This window comes from Lontra canadensis, unplaced genomic scaffold (assembly GCF_010015895.1).
Source record: "Lontra canadensis isolate GAN:19392208 unplaced genomic scaffold, GSC_riverotter_1.0 scaffold18, whole genome shotgun sequence".
NCBI classification, from domain to species: Eukaryota; Metazoa; Chordata; class Mammalia; order Carnivora; family Mustelidae; genus Lontra; species Lontra canadensis.
The window spans coordinates 2,573,159-2,592,098 of NW_022631012.1; the positions used below are offsets into that span (position 1 = coordinate 2,573,159).

Sequence of the window (18,940 nt, forward strand, 5' to 3'; positions counted from 1 at the left end):
CACGTGTGAAGAACTTCAACACAGGTATTTGAATCCAACATTTCCATTATTCACCTTGGACCTCCTAGTTGCAATATAATTATTTTTTTAACCTTTTAATATATGTACTCTATATAACTATCTAAAATGTCTATTCATTAGGACATTGTAAAAAAAAAAAAAACCGCTGCTGCTACGTTTTGGAGAATAAGTATCTAACTGGTACTGATCTTTTAAAATTTACTAGGTGGTTTTCCAGATTCATTTTCCTAATCACCACTATGAGTTTTCTCCTCTTTGTTACTACTTGATATATTTCATTCATTATACATTTCCAACTGACCAGTCCTGCATCTCGGGGCCAAATGTTAACCCTGCTTGTTTCACACAAATAGGGAAGTATTTATGGAAGAACACCAGGGAAAGAATTTCTGTGGCCTTGATGGAAGTACGTAGGCTCCAGATTTTGGAAACTGAGGGTATGTGAACCCAGAGCGTGAAATGCTATTGAGTTCCTCTGTCACTTCAGTTCAGAGACTCAGTAAAGCCGCTGAAGTGTGTTGCGTGGCTTTGGTTCTCTCCTCTGTTAATGTTGCCCTGTAATAGAAACCCTGCTCCATTTCTTATCTGTTTCTCTTCAGCGTGCCGGCAGCACTGCCTTCTGACCTGGTTTAAGCGTCCTTAGTGACCTCTGGCAGTCCAGTGTGTTGGGTCCCTTTGGGAATATGCCCTCTCAGCTGGATTTTATAGTAATGATTTTACTTCTTAGAGAAGTTTGGTTAAAAATTTGTACTCCCCTTATTAAAGAGATAATTTCACAATGTAATTTGCTTTACAAACCTCCCAGAGCTATGTTAAGTAGACGGTTGCCAAACACCAGTTCAAAGTAGATTGCTCTTATATGAAATAAAATCCATGCTCAGAAAATCTGGCACTATAAGCTGGTCTTCTTCCAAAACAGGCTCTCAGACAAATTTCGCTTTACTCAAAGCTGGCACACTACTTACACCTGTATTAGACTTTTACAAAAAAACATGTCAGATGGCACATGCTGACTCAGAGTTGCTCTTCATTAACATTTTAACATCCCTTTTTTAGTTCTTTACTGGTAACTAGTAAACTGTTTTTGGTGACATAAGGTAACAGCAATTCTGGGTTCTAGTCTCAGATTTGGCTCTGAGTAGAGGTGTGACTGGGACATGTTACTTCACCCCATCTGAGCATCCTCATCTGTAAAATGAGGGTAATAGTAGGTACTTCACAGAGTGGCAATCATGATCAAACAGGAGACATGTATTATGCACCTATAGTCTTTCCTGTCATACAGTGGTCCTTTAATCATATTATGATGATGATGTTTTGTGTTTAAAACCCAACTCTGTATTGATATATTTATTTGTCACCTGGGGTTAATTTATGCATGGTCTCTATAACTTATAAAGAGAAGTATAATATGTAAATTAGCAACAATTCAGCAAATACTGAGTGCCTGGTGTAAGCAAGGGTATAATGGTTTTGTAACTGTGAATAAAGATAGCACTTTTTTTTTTTCAAGGATCTTATACTATAGGGAATGTAGAAGTAAGGCCAAAACACTAAAGAAGTCACTAGAATGTGTCTTTGTGCTCAGGAAATACTCCATGAAAAAAGCCACCTCGGTGGCTCAGTGGGTTAAGCCTCTGCCTTCGGCTCAGGTCATGATCCCATGGTCCTGGGATGGAGCCCCACATCGGACTCTCTGCTCAGAGGGAGCCTGCTTCCCCCTTTCTCTCTGCCTGCCGACTTGTGATCTCTGTCAAATTAATAAATAAAATCTTTTTTAAAAAAGTAGGAGATAAATGGCCTTGAATGGTATGCTAATATTGATAGAAATAGGGAAAGGATTCCAGAAAATAGTAAAAGGAGCCAGGAAGAAAAACTAGTAAGTAGAGATGTATAGGATGTGTTCCAGGACGAATGGCTGGAAAATGACTAAGGGACTCATAGAACATATGGCTGAGAGCTCTGATGGAACTATGCTGAGGGTGTCCTTAAATTCCACACCAACACCTTTGTATTTAACTTATATACAGTGGGCGGTCATTGAAGACATTTAGAAGAGTAATAAGGTTCTGCTTTAGGAAGATTAATTGCACAAGTGAATATAATGGGGGATGAATCAGAGGAATGGAAAGTAATGAAAGACAAGAGAGATCAGTTAGCTGTTCTGGGCGAAATGGCACAGATGATCTTAAAGTCGTTCTGGGTTGCATGAAAATGCAAAAAAGGGATATGCAAGAAGTGGCATATACTGAATCTTTAGGACTTGGCTAATCATTAATTTAAAGGATCGATAAAGGGGCAGACTATTGTTTGCTTGTGGTATCTCTATTTAAAGTAGGCTTATTTCCTCCACACTGTACATTTCTCATGAACAAGTTGTCTGCCAAAATATTGAAACTTCATCCTTGGGCTACAGTGATGCCACTGTGCTGTGCCACTGTCCTTGGGCTACCATGATGCCACTGTGCCACTGTGTTTTGATGATGGGCATCCTATATAAGAGTTCATGCATTGTGGGAGACCATTAAGGTCATCCCTTTTCTCTTTCTTTCTTTTCTTTTTTTTTCTTTTATTTTCTTTCTTTCTTAGGACATATATTTTGTATTTATTTTTCATGAACACCTCTTTAAATGGAAATGAAATACTACATGGGCTGCTTTTGGGTATGATTTATCTTTTAACAACTGACACAAAACTGTCAAAATTTGACCACAAAGGAAGTCCTAAAATGACATCCAGCATAAACTGTTGGTTTAGAGATTAAAACTGATAATATTGACTTATTCTTCAAATGGCTGTCTTTACTACCAGTTTCCAATTAATATTTGGAATAAGTCTTTAATTCACTAAGGTAGCAAACCAAATGGGGAAAAATTATATTTTGTGAAGCTGTTCAAAACTATTTTAAGGACTCCCTGGGTGGCTCAGTTGGTTAAGTCATAGCATATCAAGGAATAGAGAAAAAAATTTGGGGATGGGTAGAGGATTATGTATTGACAAATTCTTCAGGAATACAAACCCTATCCCTGCCTTAAGACCAAAGCAAATGTAAAATATAAGAGGTAGTTGTTTTGAGTGGACATATACATTCCAGACTTGATGGAAAATATTAATTTGAGAGTTAATTTTAGGGAAATAATATTTTATTTGACCATCATAAACTTGAATTCCTAGTATTTTTTCAGCCAGTGGACATAGTTTTATAGCATATGAAAGACCTATTTGTCCTAAATACAATATTTTCCATGAATATAATTAGTTACTTGTCTAATTGGAGAACCAGTATCATGTCACAGAAAGAGGCAGAAGACCTTGAAATGATATCAGGTTAACATTTACTAAGTTTGTGTTCTTGGGAAAATCACTTGATGCCTCCATTTGTTTATCTGTAACTGCCCTATCATTCATTGTTGAGTATCAATTGAGAGAGTATATATTTTATAAATCATGAAGAATTATAGGAAGTTGCTGTTTTCCCATTTTTACTATTGTTAGTGTAAAGAGACTATCTAGTGTGCAGTTCATGAACATCAAGTGTTATTTTCCCCATATTTCAGATGGTGCAGGTGGCTGAATCCAAGAAAACAAATATCCCAAGGTCCCACAATTAATTAGGGAGCAGAGGGGGAGGTGAAGACCCCGGTTTCCTGCCTCAGGTACAGGGAAACTTTCTACTATACCGTTCTTAGAATGAGAGTATATCAGAATTCAGCACTGTCTTGATGTAGTTACTCTAGTAGGTTTAAGAAATACATAATGTCACTTTATTAGAGAAGAGAAGTTGGGGAGGAAAAGGAAATGAGGTGCTGTGATGTACACTCTGAAAAGGCTACCCACAAATGGCCCAGCTACAGGTGAGCGACACCAGTGTCTGGACTTGTCTAAAACCATTTATAAAACGATTCTTGAAGGATGTTGTGAGGAGCTGTTTTGCAGGGCTTACACATTTATTTATTCACAGTTGCAAGAAACAAAGTGTTCATGTTGTGTGAAATATTGTTGAGAGGATTTTTATAAAATGATTGCACATACCTTAAGATAATTTTTGTTGTGATTTTACTTTAGTTGTTTAGACTGTTAAGTTCTTAGTAAATAATTGTGCTTTACATCAGACTTTTGAAGGCAGTTTGTTTTTCTAACACGTTATTTAAACAGCTGCTGGGCTGTTAACGTGGATTTAATCATGTTTGGTGTTTCTGTTTCGATAGTTTAAATGAGAGAGAGTTATATTAGCTCAGAAGCAACTTCAGCAGATTATTAGATCGACATATTGATTCAATTAGTGTGTTTAACACCATTTCAAGTAGCTGGCATAGACTGGGAGAAATTGATGCTTGTAAGTAATAACACCACTCAAGTGTCCTCTTGAATTCTTACGCAACAGAAACCAAGCATATAAAAAGTCCGCTTATATATCACACCTGGAAGACTTTTCTCCCAAAATTTAGTAATTAAAGAATGGTTTTAACTGTCTTTTATTCATTACTGTGAAACAAATGTTCCTTTTAAGTCTCATAGTATTTATGTCCTTTAACAATTAAAAATTAAAAAATATTAATTGGAAACTGAACAGGTATAAATCATTAATTTGATAAGTAATTAATCTAGAAATCCTATTTATACCCCATATAATAAATATATCCTTTTAAATTCAGCAAATAAATCATAATCCCTTGCATTATTTTCCTAGCTATGAAATTTTAATAATCTGTTGGTGGATTAGTAGAATCAAGTCATACTAATAACAACATTTTAAGTTATAGGAAGTTTGAGATATTAAAAATATTTTAATAATTATATCTAAGGTTCTGGTTACTGTGGTATTTCTCAAAGCTGACATTTTAAAATGACAGAATTATCTGTGACAGTGACATTGTAAGGATTAGGATAGAATTTGTTCCTTTAATTTGATAATTCAGAATTAACTTCAATGTATTTTACCATACATATTAAAAATGATCTTTTCCCCCCAAATTTTAAAAATTGAGAATTTTATTATTTGATGACATCAGTTGTCAGACATTGCAGAATTGTATGCTATCTTGCATAGATGGGTGGCTTGAAGCATGGAGTAAAAAGTAGTAAATGTCCAATTTCTAAGGAAAAGTCTCTTTCCCTTTATGTACCTTTCGGGTTAATAATGTAACAATTATGTAACCAAAGTATATGTGTTAGTAAAATAGTTAGTAAAATAGTTCCCTCCTCTTAGTCATGAACTCTTTCATGACCTGTTCCTAGTGTATATTATCCTGTTGACATGGACTTCTTATTTAATACTCTCCAGCTCTTAGTCTTAAACCATCATAATCACTTTTAGCAAATATTTAGGCAAGCAGCAAGTACTTAATAAATATTTGCTAGTTTGTTTATTTCTAAAGAGAATTCAGTTTTGCTCTTTGTTTTATACTGGCTGACATGGATGAGTTCTAGGAGCATCATGTATATGTAACAATGTGTACATTTTCTTTTCCATCTCATTTTTACATGGTATATATTCAAGTGTTGAATTGTCTTTTTAAATTTTCAAAGTGCAATAATAGTAACAAAGAAATTTTTGTTATGACATATGCTGAATTAGTTATTTTTTAAAAAAGATTTTATTTCTCTATTTGACAGAGAGAGAGACAGCAAGAGAAGGAACACAAACAGGGCAAGTGGGAGAGGGGGAAGCAGGCTTCCCGCTGAGCAAGGAGCCCCACGCGGGATGCAATCCAATCCCAGGACCCTGGGATCATGACCTGAGCCAAAGGCAGATGCTTAACCGACTGAGCCACCCAGGGAGTCCTTAAAATAGTTTTGAACAGCTTCACAAAATATAATTTTTCCCCATTTGGTTTGCTACCTTTTTAAAATAGTGATCTACATGTGTTATCTCTGTAAATATTCTTACTCTTTTATCCCCTTATTTAATACCATCTTAGTGAATTAAAGACAAGTCTAATGTAACCTTTTCCATTCACTATTACGTATCTCAAAACAAGGATAATTATGAAGCCTTTGAGTGTAGAGAGCCTAGTATGGTTACTGAAGAAACTTTTATAATTGGAAATTGTTTAGCCCGGGAGTCACTTACAATATAAGCCCGTAGGTAACTCTCTTTACTTCTCTGCCTTGGTGTGATCATCTGTAAATGGAGGCAATTAAATTTTGTGGTTTTCTAGCATCTAAAAGCTATATCCTAAAGTTCAGTAGTACTTTAAAAGCATGAAGAAGGGGGGGGGATTTTAAATTTACAAACCTGTTTGCATTTTGAAGCAACTTTTTGCTTAAAGATAAACTTTGTATGTTTTGTCCTGAAAAAAATTCAAAGCTTCTATGTAAAATTGATCGTAAAGTTCTTTTTTATTAACTATTATTTTACCCATGTTCATGAATCTCCAATTCAACTAAAAATCTGTATAGTTAACTTTTTCTTCAAAATTATGAATGCTTTAAAATTTGACTTGTCCTTTTTTTAAATTGTAGAATCAGGGCACCTGGGTGGCTCAGTCATTAAGTGTCTGCCTTTGGCTCAGGTCACCCTCCAATCCCAGGGTCCTGGGATCGAGCCCCATATTGAGCTCCTTGCCCAGTGGGAAGCCTGCTTCTTCTTCTCTCACTCCCCTTGCTTGTGTTCCCTTGCTGTCTCTCTCTGTCAAATAAATAAATAATATCTCTTAAAAAAATAAAAATAAACTCTAAAATCACATTATCTCCTTTAACTTAAAAATACTTAAACATCTTTATTTTGTTATTTGTGACTATAGTATTGAATAACAGAACAAACCGATCAATTAATTAAAATTTTATTTCAGGGGTGCTTGGCTGGCTCAGTGGGTTAGGCCTCTGCCTACAGCTCAGGTCATGATCTCAGGGTCCTGGGATCAAGTCCCACATTGGGCTGCCTGCTCAGAGGGGAGCGTGCTTCCTCCCCCCACTCTGCTGCTCTGCCAACTTGTAATCTCTCTTTCTCTGTCAAATAAATACTTTAAAAAAAAATCTTATTTCACATCCCTTTTCATTGCTAATAATTTGTTGTTACAAAATATTGTCTTTACTAGTTTGTCATTAGATTAATGTGTATAAATTCCTATAGATACGAAAAGAAGAATGTAAAATTCGGGCATATCGAGAAAACAGTCTAAAAAATATTTCTTGGTGTTGAGATTGTAATAACAAGAATTCATCCCTCTCACACTAACAAATTCTCATTTTCATAGAAATTAACCCATTTATGAGAATGTTTTCCTGTTACCAAACAGTAAAAGAAATACCAAATAATAAAGAGTAAAATTTTGATAGCAAATATACTATGAATATTATACAATGATTAATATTTATAGTAGCTTTATATATTATAGCTACAAATAATCATAATACAACTCATTGATATAGAAATTGTAATTTAGAGTATACATAAATTTACTGAAGACTTAAGTTTAATTAATGAGTTAAAATATAGTATTCTGCATTATTTAGAAACATCTTAAATAGTGAAAATAAATTACGAGGGAATTTCTTTATATTCTTTGAGTAAGGAAGTTTTTTTCATTTAACAATTGAAATTCAAAGACTAATTGTTTTAATCCTAAATTTCAACCTAATTTTAGTGAAGCAGAATAAAAGTTAATTATGATGAGATTTTGTTTGTACATAGACCACCATGTTAATGGAAAATTTCATCTATGATATGTATATACCAAAATTGTTGCATTTATTGATTTGCTATATCAATGAATATAAACTACTATATTTACTATAGTAATATATACATTCATATGTGATAAAATATAATGTATAATAAAATGTTGCATTTATTGATTTACTATATCAATGAATATAAATTACTATATTTGCTATAGCAGTAGTATATAAATTCATATGTGATAAACATATAATACTTTAGAGTATAATGTTGGAGAAAAGATTGCTAAAGTTTACCATTTTTTCTGTATTTTAGTTCTAACAAATGTATACTTTTTTGGATATTCAGTTATATTCCTCTGTGGATACAAAGCTCTAACTATAATTATAATACACAGTAATTTTTAAATGACATTTTACCCATTAGATATTATATTTGATGTCCATATTATAATATTCTCACTAGGGGAAAGGTGATCATTTAATATAACATCAAGTTGTATTCTTCATAATTTTGTGCTGTTTTGAAATTTAAGAGGCCCAGAAGTTTCAAACTCAGACCTACTCTTTTAAGATACATTTTTTCAATTCCTGAAATGGAATGCTGGTAGACTTTACACTCATTAAATGCAGCTTATCAGATGTCGACCAGTTCAGGAATATAAATGATGACGTTGCTGTGCAGTTTATAACCTCTGGTACATCACTTAAATATGTAGGACAGTTAGCTCACAGATTGGTATATGAAGTCATGCTATATCATCATACTTTTCATTTGTTTTCTTAATTTTTTCTTTAAATGAGAATTATGAATGAAATATGGGACTACATAGGGTAAAAATTAATGTTTTACTCTGATTAGAATAATTTTCATTTCCAGAAAAAAAAAATGGAAAACTTCTAGGAGTATGGAAAAACTTATTAAAGCAAAATACAGACTCTAAAAACCACAGTTGAAAACATTAAAATTCAAAATGTAAAATTAGAATACATGCTCCCAAATACCCTTGAGTAATAATGCAACATTTGCAAAACATAACAAACATGGGGTTAAGTTCCTTAGCATATAAAGCAACAACCAACCTTAGCATAAAAACCAACAACCTAGTAGAAAAATGGGCAAATAACTTCCATTGCCAGCTCCCCAAAAGCCCTCCAAAACCCCCAAACATTTAAACATAGACATAGATGCTCAATTTCACCCATAAAAATTTCAGATTAAAATCTATAGTAAAATACCAGTTTTTATCTAACAGATTTGACAGTTCAATGTAATATATAATAATATCTATAATAGAAGCAAACAATCTTAGATTTTATTGATAAAGCCTAGGAATAAATTATATTGATAAAATAGATTTTATGCAGCTGTTAGAATAGTGTGCATTTCTGTGTAATAATATGGAAAAATTAAACAGCTATTGTTAAATGAAGAAAGCAAAGGTCAGATAATTTGTGTACTCCCAATTCGTGTAAAGAGAGACCATCTACACACACACACACACACACACACACACACACACACACATACTCACATACTGTTCTGAATTAGAAAATGAGGATAAGGGGCATCTGGGTGGCTCAGTGGGTTAAAGCCTCTGCCTTCGGCTCAGGTCATGATCCCAGGGTCCTGGGATCAAGCCCCGCACTGGGCTCTCTGCTCAGCAGGGAGCCTGCTTCCTTCTCTCTCTCTCTTTCTGCCTGCCTCTCTGCCTACTTGTGATTTCTGTCTGTCAAATAAATAAATGAAAAATCTTTAAAAAAAAAAGAAAATGAGGATAAAAGTTGCTTTTGAGATCAGAATTTAGGGATGAACTTCGAGTAGAAAAGGAGTTAATTTGGGGTGTCTGGGTGGCTTAGTCATTAAGCAACTGCCTTCCACTCAGGTCATTACCCCAGTTTCCTGGGATGGAGCCCCTCATCCAGCCTCTCATCGGGCTCCCACTCGGCGGGAAGCCTGCTTCTCCCTCTCCCTCTCCCCCTGCTTGTGTCCTCCCTCTCACTGATCTCTCTCTCTCTCTCTCTGTCAAATAAATAAATAAATAAAATCTTTAAAAAAATTCTAAAGAAAGAAAATTCTTAATTTACTAAAACACCACGGCGAATACTGCCTGAACACCTCCTTAGAGGCCACACATTATTTGAACATGTTGGGGAAATGAAGAGGGATAAAGTATCGTTGTCTCCTCTTCTCAAAAACTGGTAAAGTGGTACTAATTTGTAAGTAGGTTAAAACTCAGTGTAGGAGATTTTCTATTAGAAATGGGGCCAAAAAGGCTATATACTCTTTTGTACATCTCAGAGTAGTGTACATACATACTATAATTGATCTTTACAAAACTTTATGGAAAAAATAGAGCGCTGTCTGCCACCAAAAAAACAAGAGTTAAGCCCATTTTCTGTATTTGCTCAGTTAATGCTTACATCAGCCTGAGAAGTGGGTACCATTATCATCCTCATTTTATAAAGTACACGGAGGATTTAAGTATCTTATAAAATGTGACACTGCTTCCAGGGAGTGCCAGAGCTGGTATTCAAATCCAGGCAGTTTGGTTATAGGGTCCTCAATCCTAATAGCTGAACTATTCTACTTCATTTTGTGATTTGAACTTATGTCTGCTTTGCAAACAAAAGACAAAAAAGGTTCAAGGCATTAAATAATTAGTTCAATTTATACTGCTAATAAATGTCACAGCCATGGTCTTTGGAGTAAATGCAGTCATCTCATTTTGTACCCAGACTGCCTCTTAGGGGAGTTCTAAGGGAGGGGAGCAGGGGAAGAGCCATTTGGATAGCACTACCTGTTTAAAGTCCTACAAATCAACAGAATGCGTGGTTTCTCTAAGAAAATTGCAGCAAAAAAACTTACTTCCTTTTTGTGAATGTATTTCATTCAAGTAGTACCAAATAATTTGTTTTGCACAGGAACTTTGATATGATTTCTGAAGAATTTCAACATCAGGGGATAAAAAACTGGTATTCATTTAAAGCCTGTTTCTGCTTTGTGAAAAGACTTTGTCAGCAATCCAGAATGAGGGCTGTGCTAACAAAATTCCAACATTTCTGTGGGATGATCCAAAAACAGCAAACAGAAGGCATTAAATTTCTTAACAGTCAGAAGTGCGTGCATGCCTGCTATGCCATTCCTGTCATTCATTGCTTTTTGGTGTGCATAGATTAAAGCTGGAATACTTTGATTTGCAGACTAATATGTTCCATAGAGAATTTTCTTCATATAAAAAAAAGAGTAGCTTAAGAGCATGTGAAGTCTGTGCACTCTGCCCTACATTTACATAGCTCTTCACGGAGTATATGTTTTTAAGCTGATTTTAGGGTATTTGCCTTGACGGTATGCCTTCATACATCTAAGACATTTGCTAGATTGAGATCCCAAGTTGTTTCTCTTGCTCAGCCCTGAAGCAGGTTTACACAAGTATTCTGATGTAAGACAGAAGTGTTATATATGTATATGTTGTATGCGTATGTTGTGTATATATATATAGGTATATATATTATGTATATATTGTATGTGTATTTTTATAGTATACATATGAGTGTTAAGGAGAAGCCTGGCTCAGTGGGTTAGGCAATATCTAATCTTGTCTCCTACACAATGCCGAGTGTCGGTAGCGACAAAATCAAAAGCCCATACCAGAATTAAGGACTTGTTTTAAAAGCAGATAACTAAGTTAAAGAAAGAAATGAGTGTACAAATAAAGTGTCATTCTGTTTACGAGAGCTTTTCTGAGCCATCTTCACTTCGATGCCAAAGTCACTCAAGTAGTTCTGAGCACAGTCTGTAATAATGTCGCGTTGGTGATTTCCATCCGTGCTCGTAGAATGGCCCTGGGTGGAGAAGAGATGTAGGGGACACCACGACCTGCATTTAAAATTCCTTTATTTCTTCTTTTTTAAATTACAGCAAATTCAGTAAAGCTAGAAATGCAGAGTGATGAAGAGTGTGACAGGAAACCCCTGAACCGTGAAGATGAGATCAGGGGCCATGATGAAGGTAGCGGCCTAGAAGAACCCCTCATTGAGAGCAGCGAGGTGGCCGACAACAGGAAAGTCCAGGAGCTTCAAGGCGAGGGAGGAATCCGGCTTCCGAATGGTAAACTGAAATGTGACGTCTGTGGCATGGTTTGCATTGGGCCCAATGTGCTTATGGTACATAAAAGGAGTCACACTGGTAAGCAGCTGAAAGAATAACCTGATGACTGCCTGTGACATCTGATGTTGATATTACCTGACACCTATTCTCTTTCCTTTTTATTCAGGGGTGGCAGTGGTGAAACCACCTTTTCAGAATGCTGCTAGTATTGGATTGCTGAAAAGCAGAGAGTAGCCTGGGTCTTGACTTCCAGCCTTCAAATCTGAATAGCATATCAGAAAAGAAGTTTGGGATTCAGTTTCCACAGTTCTTAATATAGCAATAATAGGATAAGGGTTCAAAAGGTATAGGAGAATCTCATTGTGTAACTTCATCTTTGTGTATTTCTATACATATTTTGCCATACCCATGGGCAGGTAATCTAGTTTGCTAGCTACGGGTTTATGCTATTAAATGGTACTCCTGCATTTATATAGAGGTGGATCATTTTCACCTTATCTGGTTAACTTCTTGGAATACAATTTCCAATCAATCTCTGCCCATCATGGGTCTCTGCATTGGGCAGATACTTCCCCTAGTTTGAGGATGTTACCATCTTCCTGTAATTTTTTCTATTATAACTCCTGCAAGAGATATGGAGGGTGCAGTATAGCCAAGGGTGGTGGGTATGCTGGTAGGAATGTGTGATCAGGGAATAGGGTGAGGAAAGAGGCCTCCGATTAATGTAAGATATACTTTTAGACATTTGAGTAACATAAAAAAAACAGCTAAATGAGAGGAAGGCCTTATTTAAATCCCTCCAAATCCTTTGGCAAAATGAAACAAAAAAGTCTTTTAAATTAAAAAAAAACAACAACAGTAATGAGATTATGTGTAAGAAAGGCAGATGGTTGACTATTAGAAAAGTTTTAAGTTCATATGAAAATTGATTTAAAGATGGTACCTTTACCTATAATGCAAAGTAGTGTTAGATAGCAAAATATTAATCACTAATACTCCCAGAGTTTTAAAATATGATTCTCTTTGGAAGAGAGATAAATCAATTTAATTAGTGAGTGCTTAAAACATGAGAGATACGAGGTACACTGAAGTCTTTTTAACCCAAATCTCTCGTTTACACATTTACAGTCAAGTGATTTGTCCATTATCCCTTATGTAGTTAGGACATTATGAGGCTAAAATCAAGGTTTCCTGATGCCCAGACTTGTTTTGTTGAAATGTACTATTCTTGGTATCCTAATGCACCAACATTTAATGATGAGATATGATTATAAGGCTTAAAAATTATAGTATGGAGTTACACATTAAAATCAGTGTTATCTTAATCAAAATCATCAGGTTTGGATCCTGTACCCTCATTCTAATTCTACAGCTACATGTTTACTTTCAGTTTTGTTTTTAATTTCCTTTTTAAACAACATATTTTTAAAATATTTGTATTACTGGTGCAGGTGTTTTTTCCCTTAGTTAAAAAAAAAGATTTCTAGAAAAGTTAAAAGATCAAGTTTGGTATTCGATAAGAAAGATATGAAAAGGCTATAAAATAATGAGTCTACTTTTCTTCTATGCTCATGAAGTAATGTTAACTGCAGTTCTAAAAGAAGAGTTCTGCAAAGTTATAATGTATTCATTATCTCACAGTGATTATACTGAGGAAGATAATACCCATTCAAATGTGTAACTTCCCTCCTTTAGCAACATATAAACTAAAGTAGTCAATTTTAGCTGAATTGCATATAGTGTGCATTTTAAGGTTGAAAAGTATACTAGCAACAATTTTTTGTAAGATTTCTAATAAACCTTTTATGGTCTGAGCCAAGAAAATTCAAAGAACCTGAGTGTACTCTCTTGAATATTTAGGTTAATCAATGTTCCACTGTATTTGTAGTGATTTTTATGAGGGTTGTTGGTTTGTAAACAAAAGAGTAATTACATACTGACTCTACTGTTTAATATTTACAACTATAGTAGAGTTGAATTATTTTGATTCTGAAAAATCATCAAATTGACACAGAAAATGTTCCTAAAATAGTTATACAGATTTCCACAAGTCCTATGAATATGGGATTCACTCAACTAGTAACGGAAAGGAGAATGGACAAAATAACTAAAGTCCTATTGCAAATTGATGGACTTTATTGTTAATTAATGTTTATTGGAGTATTGTAAAAATTTTACTTTCCTCAGATCTGGAAAGTTTTTGTTAAAGTTAAAAGCCATTCATGGAGGAGCTCGGGATACCTGCCACACATGTTGACCTTGAAATTGTGATATATCTTGAAAGTAGCGATTTTTTAGGGCACCTGGGTGGCTCAGACGTTAAATGTCTGCCTTCAGCTCAGGTATGATCCCGAGGTCCTGGGATTGCGCCCTTTGTTGGGCTCCCGGCTCAGAGGGAAACCTGCCTCTCCCTCTCCCACTCCCTCTGCTTATGTTCCCTCTCTGGCTGTCTCTGGCTGTCAAGTAAATAAATAAAATATTTAAAACAATTTTTAAAAAATAGCTGTTTTTATATGTATTTCTGATGACCCAGTTTATACATCTGAATAGGTCATGACCTTTTCAACTCCCTTTTAGTACTCTGAGAATACAAAGTCTTTGTGTGTGTGTGTGTGTGTGTGTGTGTGTGTTTAACTTTAGATTGAAAAAATGTGGTTGAGATCTAGTCATTAACGAAATGTTTTCTCATTAATGCTATGAACTACTGTCTTCATTTCAGAATTTCCCCCTTTCACCAATTATTTATAGCTAGTGTAAAAGGCACTGTCTTGAATCCTTATAAAGCCTTTGGGAAACATATTTGTGTGTCATAGAATATCCATTATAAAATGGATAGTAGAAAAAGATACACAACAATCACCCAGTTTACTAAAATGATGTGGAGTATCATATCTAATTCACTTCTTCTTCTTTCCTCTTTCAAACTCTACTAAAGTGCCAATTCCAGTGTCTTATACATGGCTTGGTGTTATTTCTTGGTGTTGCCACTTTAGTAGGTAATCAGGTAATATTGTCATCGGATACTCCAGGCACTCTTCACTGCGACAGGGGCGGAGTAAAAGAAGTAGGGGTAGTAAATGAATTCATGCTTCAGCATGAATTGATGTGGACCATTATAAATATAGACTGTCCTTAACTTTGCCCTCCCTTGGGGTAGAGTACTCCCATCTTTGTAACTCTGTGTACATTGTAGCTTTGTGGAATCATTCTTGTGCTCCAAGGCCCTCACAACAGGTACATGGGATTTTTCATATTTTTAGGTGGTTGTTCCATCCAACACAGAACACCCTGTCGTTGATGCACCAAAGCAAACTGATACATGTATACTTGTATTTCAGTTGAATCTTTAAACACACACCTAGAAATAATGTGTTTATGAAAGTACATAAAATAGTGAAATACAAAATAAGAATAAATAACTTCATTCTGGGAATAACTAAAAAAGGTCCTTGAAGGGATTAGCAGATGTAAAAAAAAAAAAAAAAAGAAAAAGCAGATTAAGAATGGAAATGAATGATAGCATGTCTACATATTAATTGTTCTCCTGGATTCAGAGTTGTTAATCCAGACTTCTGTACCCACCCACGGGGGAACTGGTTATCACAGATACAATAGCCTACTTGATTTTTTCAGTTGGATTAGGGTATAGTGTATTTAGTACCTTTGTGGTGTTTTCCTGAAGTTTGCTTTTCTTTATATCAGAAGAACATGATTAATATATTTTTCAGGCAAAGTCTCAACTGATTTGAAAAGAACTAGTTGAGTAAGCCTGTTTATTAAAGAAAAAGTAAATTATTTAAAAAATAATTGAGATGTGTTGTTTCAAGGCACAGACACAATATATGAACCTTTTACTTAAATATCAGATCATTTTACATGTCTCTCATAATCCCAATTCAAGACTTAATCCATGTAGATCAGTATTTCTCAAAACTTCATCCAGCTGAAATCAAAGTGCATTACTATGATTGCTTCTTTCCTCTTATCAAAAATGGGAACAGGGTTTGTAAAACTTCATCATGCCTTTCTTTATTTCTCAGGGCCATGGGAATATAGTTAGCAAAAGACTCCACACTAAGACACACTCAGCAACAGACAGTATTTCCTAATATACCTAGAACCCCTTTTCATTTCTCTTGCCCCTTTAAGGATGATCATATAAATTCAGATGCAATTCTGTTAAAACATACTTGAAGATATCTGGAATATTTTTTAGTGTAAAAATAAAATTACCCTGGCATTGGTCTCATAAACTCAATTAGGTGAATTTAAAAATTCTTTTTAAAGAGAGTTATCCTTGTTATTTTTTTCTTTTTTGATTAGCATTACTTGGAATGACAAATTCAGTACTCTAAATTAGGAATTTTTAAATATTTCAATTGTAGGAGGCTTAATGAAAATCTTAAGTTAGCATGTTACAGGAGTATTTTCTAAAGGCAAACATGATTTCAAATGTTTTTTGTTCACCAAACTGATTTAATTCATTTTAAAGTTACTGCATACTAACTTATTACTTGCCTGGAAGACCCAGACAGATTTCAAAAGTAAAATCAAGTATTTGGAGGGGAAAGTATAATTTGCATTTGCTATTTTCCTGTGGTATAAAAATTCTCATGAAGAAAATGCATTCTTTTTTATTAGTAATTCCATGGCACGGGTGGGAAGTAGAAATTCCTGGTTTTAAAGAGCTGTAGACTGCTATTTCATTGAAGAAAAAGCCAACAAATTGTTATGTGTGTGTGTGTGTGTGTGCATATGTGTGTAAAGATTTACCAAATTTAGATTTATTTTCAAACTTTGATTACTTTGTGAGACTTCATATAAGAGATTTTTCGGTAAAGTATTTCTCTTTTAAGCTGTATTTAGTGTTGATTTAATTTGTCAATTTCATCAAATGAATCAAACAAATGAAATAAGATAAAATTTAAGGTGACTTTAAAATAATTTTTTTCATGATACACTAGTACAAGGCCTTTTGTAAATGTAATTCAGATCTCCAGATTTTGTTAGAAAAACTTTTACCCTTCCTAAATGAACACATAGATTACAATTTTTTGGTATGTATCTCATAAAGTTCCAAAATGAGAAAATAGTACAGAATTTGAGATACGCCTGATGTATCCATTTTTTAATTTCTTTAGGTTTTATAACAAATCTATATGATAGAATATGCAGTGGCAACTGCAAGAAAATGGCCGATTTATCTTCTTTATGACTCCTAGCTTCCTTTAATAGAAGGAATCATTGAGTTTGCATTAATTAAAGGCCCCCCAAAATAAGGAGGTTTCATTATTCACTGTTTTCAAATGTTTCAGTTAAAGATATAAACCATGAGAATTCAGTATAAATTTTTAAGTATTAAAATTACAATCTTCATCTGACCTCAAGTACAGAAATAGTCCAGTTTTTTTAATTTTTTAAAATTTTTTAAAAATTTAAATTTTTTTTTAAATTTTTTAAAAATTCTATGTCCGTTCTAAACTTTGAACTTTACTATTTTGTACTGTGTATATATTAATTTATAACTTAGTTCATGAATATCTTTAGAGATCAGCAAACTTAAAATAATAGTATTTTCTTCGTGGTTTGACCCTAAATGCTAATTTTACTGCTTCCCCAACTATATGTTTTTATGTTCAGTGACCTTCGTGACAGCCAGTTGATGACAATAGACTAAACTGATAATTCTGGCTTAACAGTTTTATAGCAGTATCCAGTAATGGGAGGAAAGAGGGAAAATGTTTCTCTGAAATTATTTTCACAACAAAAAGAAAACAGGGAATATCTGGATGAATAATTTTCTTTGGACTTTTCCTGTTTATGTCAGGAAATTTTGCCAAAGCTTTCACTGTTAGTGACTAGGAGAATGGAGAGACCTGGGCCTGGGCTAATTTTGGGAGATTTCGTGATAATGAACATTGTAACCTGGCCTCCAGGGACAAAATCAAAGGCTAAATCAGAGAGTTAGACTAAAGATTCAAAATTCAACTCAAATTCAAAATTTCTGTAATATTAAAAGAGATATAGCATGGTTCAATAGAGCAAGATTTTGTAGTCCAACGGAGCAAGATTCCTATCAGTTTGAGTACTTATTAGCTCCGTAAATATAATCAGATACTTTGATACTTGAACTTCAAGTTCTTCATTTGCAACTTGAAATTATAGATGCCTAATTAGTAATATCATTTTAAGATTTTAAATATTCTATGTAAAGCAACCAGTAAAGTCAGTGAAGTGATGGCACTTAGTTGTTCAAACAGTGGTCAATGCGATTACTGATTCTTTTGAGCCAGTAACAGGAATCCGGTAAAATTGTATGAGGAGAGAAAACCGCGCTTGACCTAAAGTTTAAGGCTTCAGTATTAACAAATTTTAGGAAGGAAAAGGTTCATAAGTCTGAGGAGGGAGAAAACTCTCAACAGAGAGCCGCCGCCAGTTAGTAGCCTACAGCCGATCAGTTCCTTACACATAACCCACTCGATCGTTTCCACTTCTGTTCCTTTCGGCAGGTGAACGTCCCTTCCACTGTAACCAGTGTGGAGCCTCTTTTACTCAGAAGGGCAACCTTTTGAGACACATAAAGTTACACTCTGGAGAGAAGCCGTTCAAATGTCCTTTTTGTAGCTATGCCTGTAGAAGAAGGGACGCCCTCACAGGACACCTCAGGACCCACTCTGGTAAGTGTCACTGACTCTTTGAGAAGAAAGCTAAAATATAAGAATTCAGGAAAGTGTTATAGAGTAATACAGAATAACTTACAGCTTTGGTCCATAGCTAGGAATGAGCTCAACAATATTTTTATTTGTGTACATTGAATAACTGATAAATCTTGCAAGATGCATATGGCCCTTCCTTTTTTTAGACTTACAGACTTGGCAGAAAGTAGCACCATCATCTGAAGAATCTTTTATTTCAAGCTATTGAAGTAAGGAAACAACTGTTCTATAGATTCTGTATGATTTTTAATTTTATAATTATTAATTCAATAATTATGGTTAATCCTGGCTAATGGAAAATCGAGTAAAATATCATAGTTACATGCTGATATTACCATAGAGGAGATGAAGGCTGTGGTACTTTTCAACTGATAGAGTGTCCAGCCTGGGACCTCAGTGGGAAAACAAACATTGCTATTTTTAAGCTTGAAAATATTATGCTTATTAGAAAATTGGCTGTTAGAGTATT

At 34.5% G+C, this 18,940-nt stretch overlaps 1 protein-coding gene across 14 annotated transcripts in view; it reads left to right on the top strand.

Annotated features, from left to right (window-relative positions):
• Positions 1 to 18,940, top strand: part of IKZF2 (IKAROS family zinc finger 2) — a 152,703-nt gene that overhangs the window by 88,350 nt on the left and 45,413 nt on the right. For 10 of the 14 annotated variants that reach the window (XM_032859875.1, XM_032859878.1, XM_032859873.1 and 7 more), the window contains 2 exons: positions 11,567 to 11,833; positions 18,265 to 18,432. In XM_032859875.1, the coding sequence (XP_032715766.1) occupies positions 11,567 to 11,833; positions 18,265 to 18,432 (435 nt within the window). The remainder of the gene's footprint in view (positions 1 to 11,566; positions 11,834 to 18,264; positions 18,433 to 18,940) is intronic. The other 4 variants (XM_032859879.1, XM_032859881.1, XM_032859884.1 and 1 more) reach the window with 2 other exon arrangements.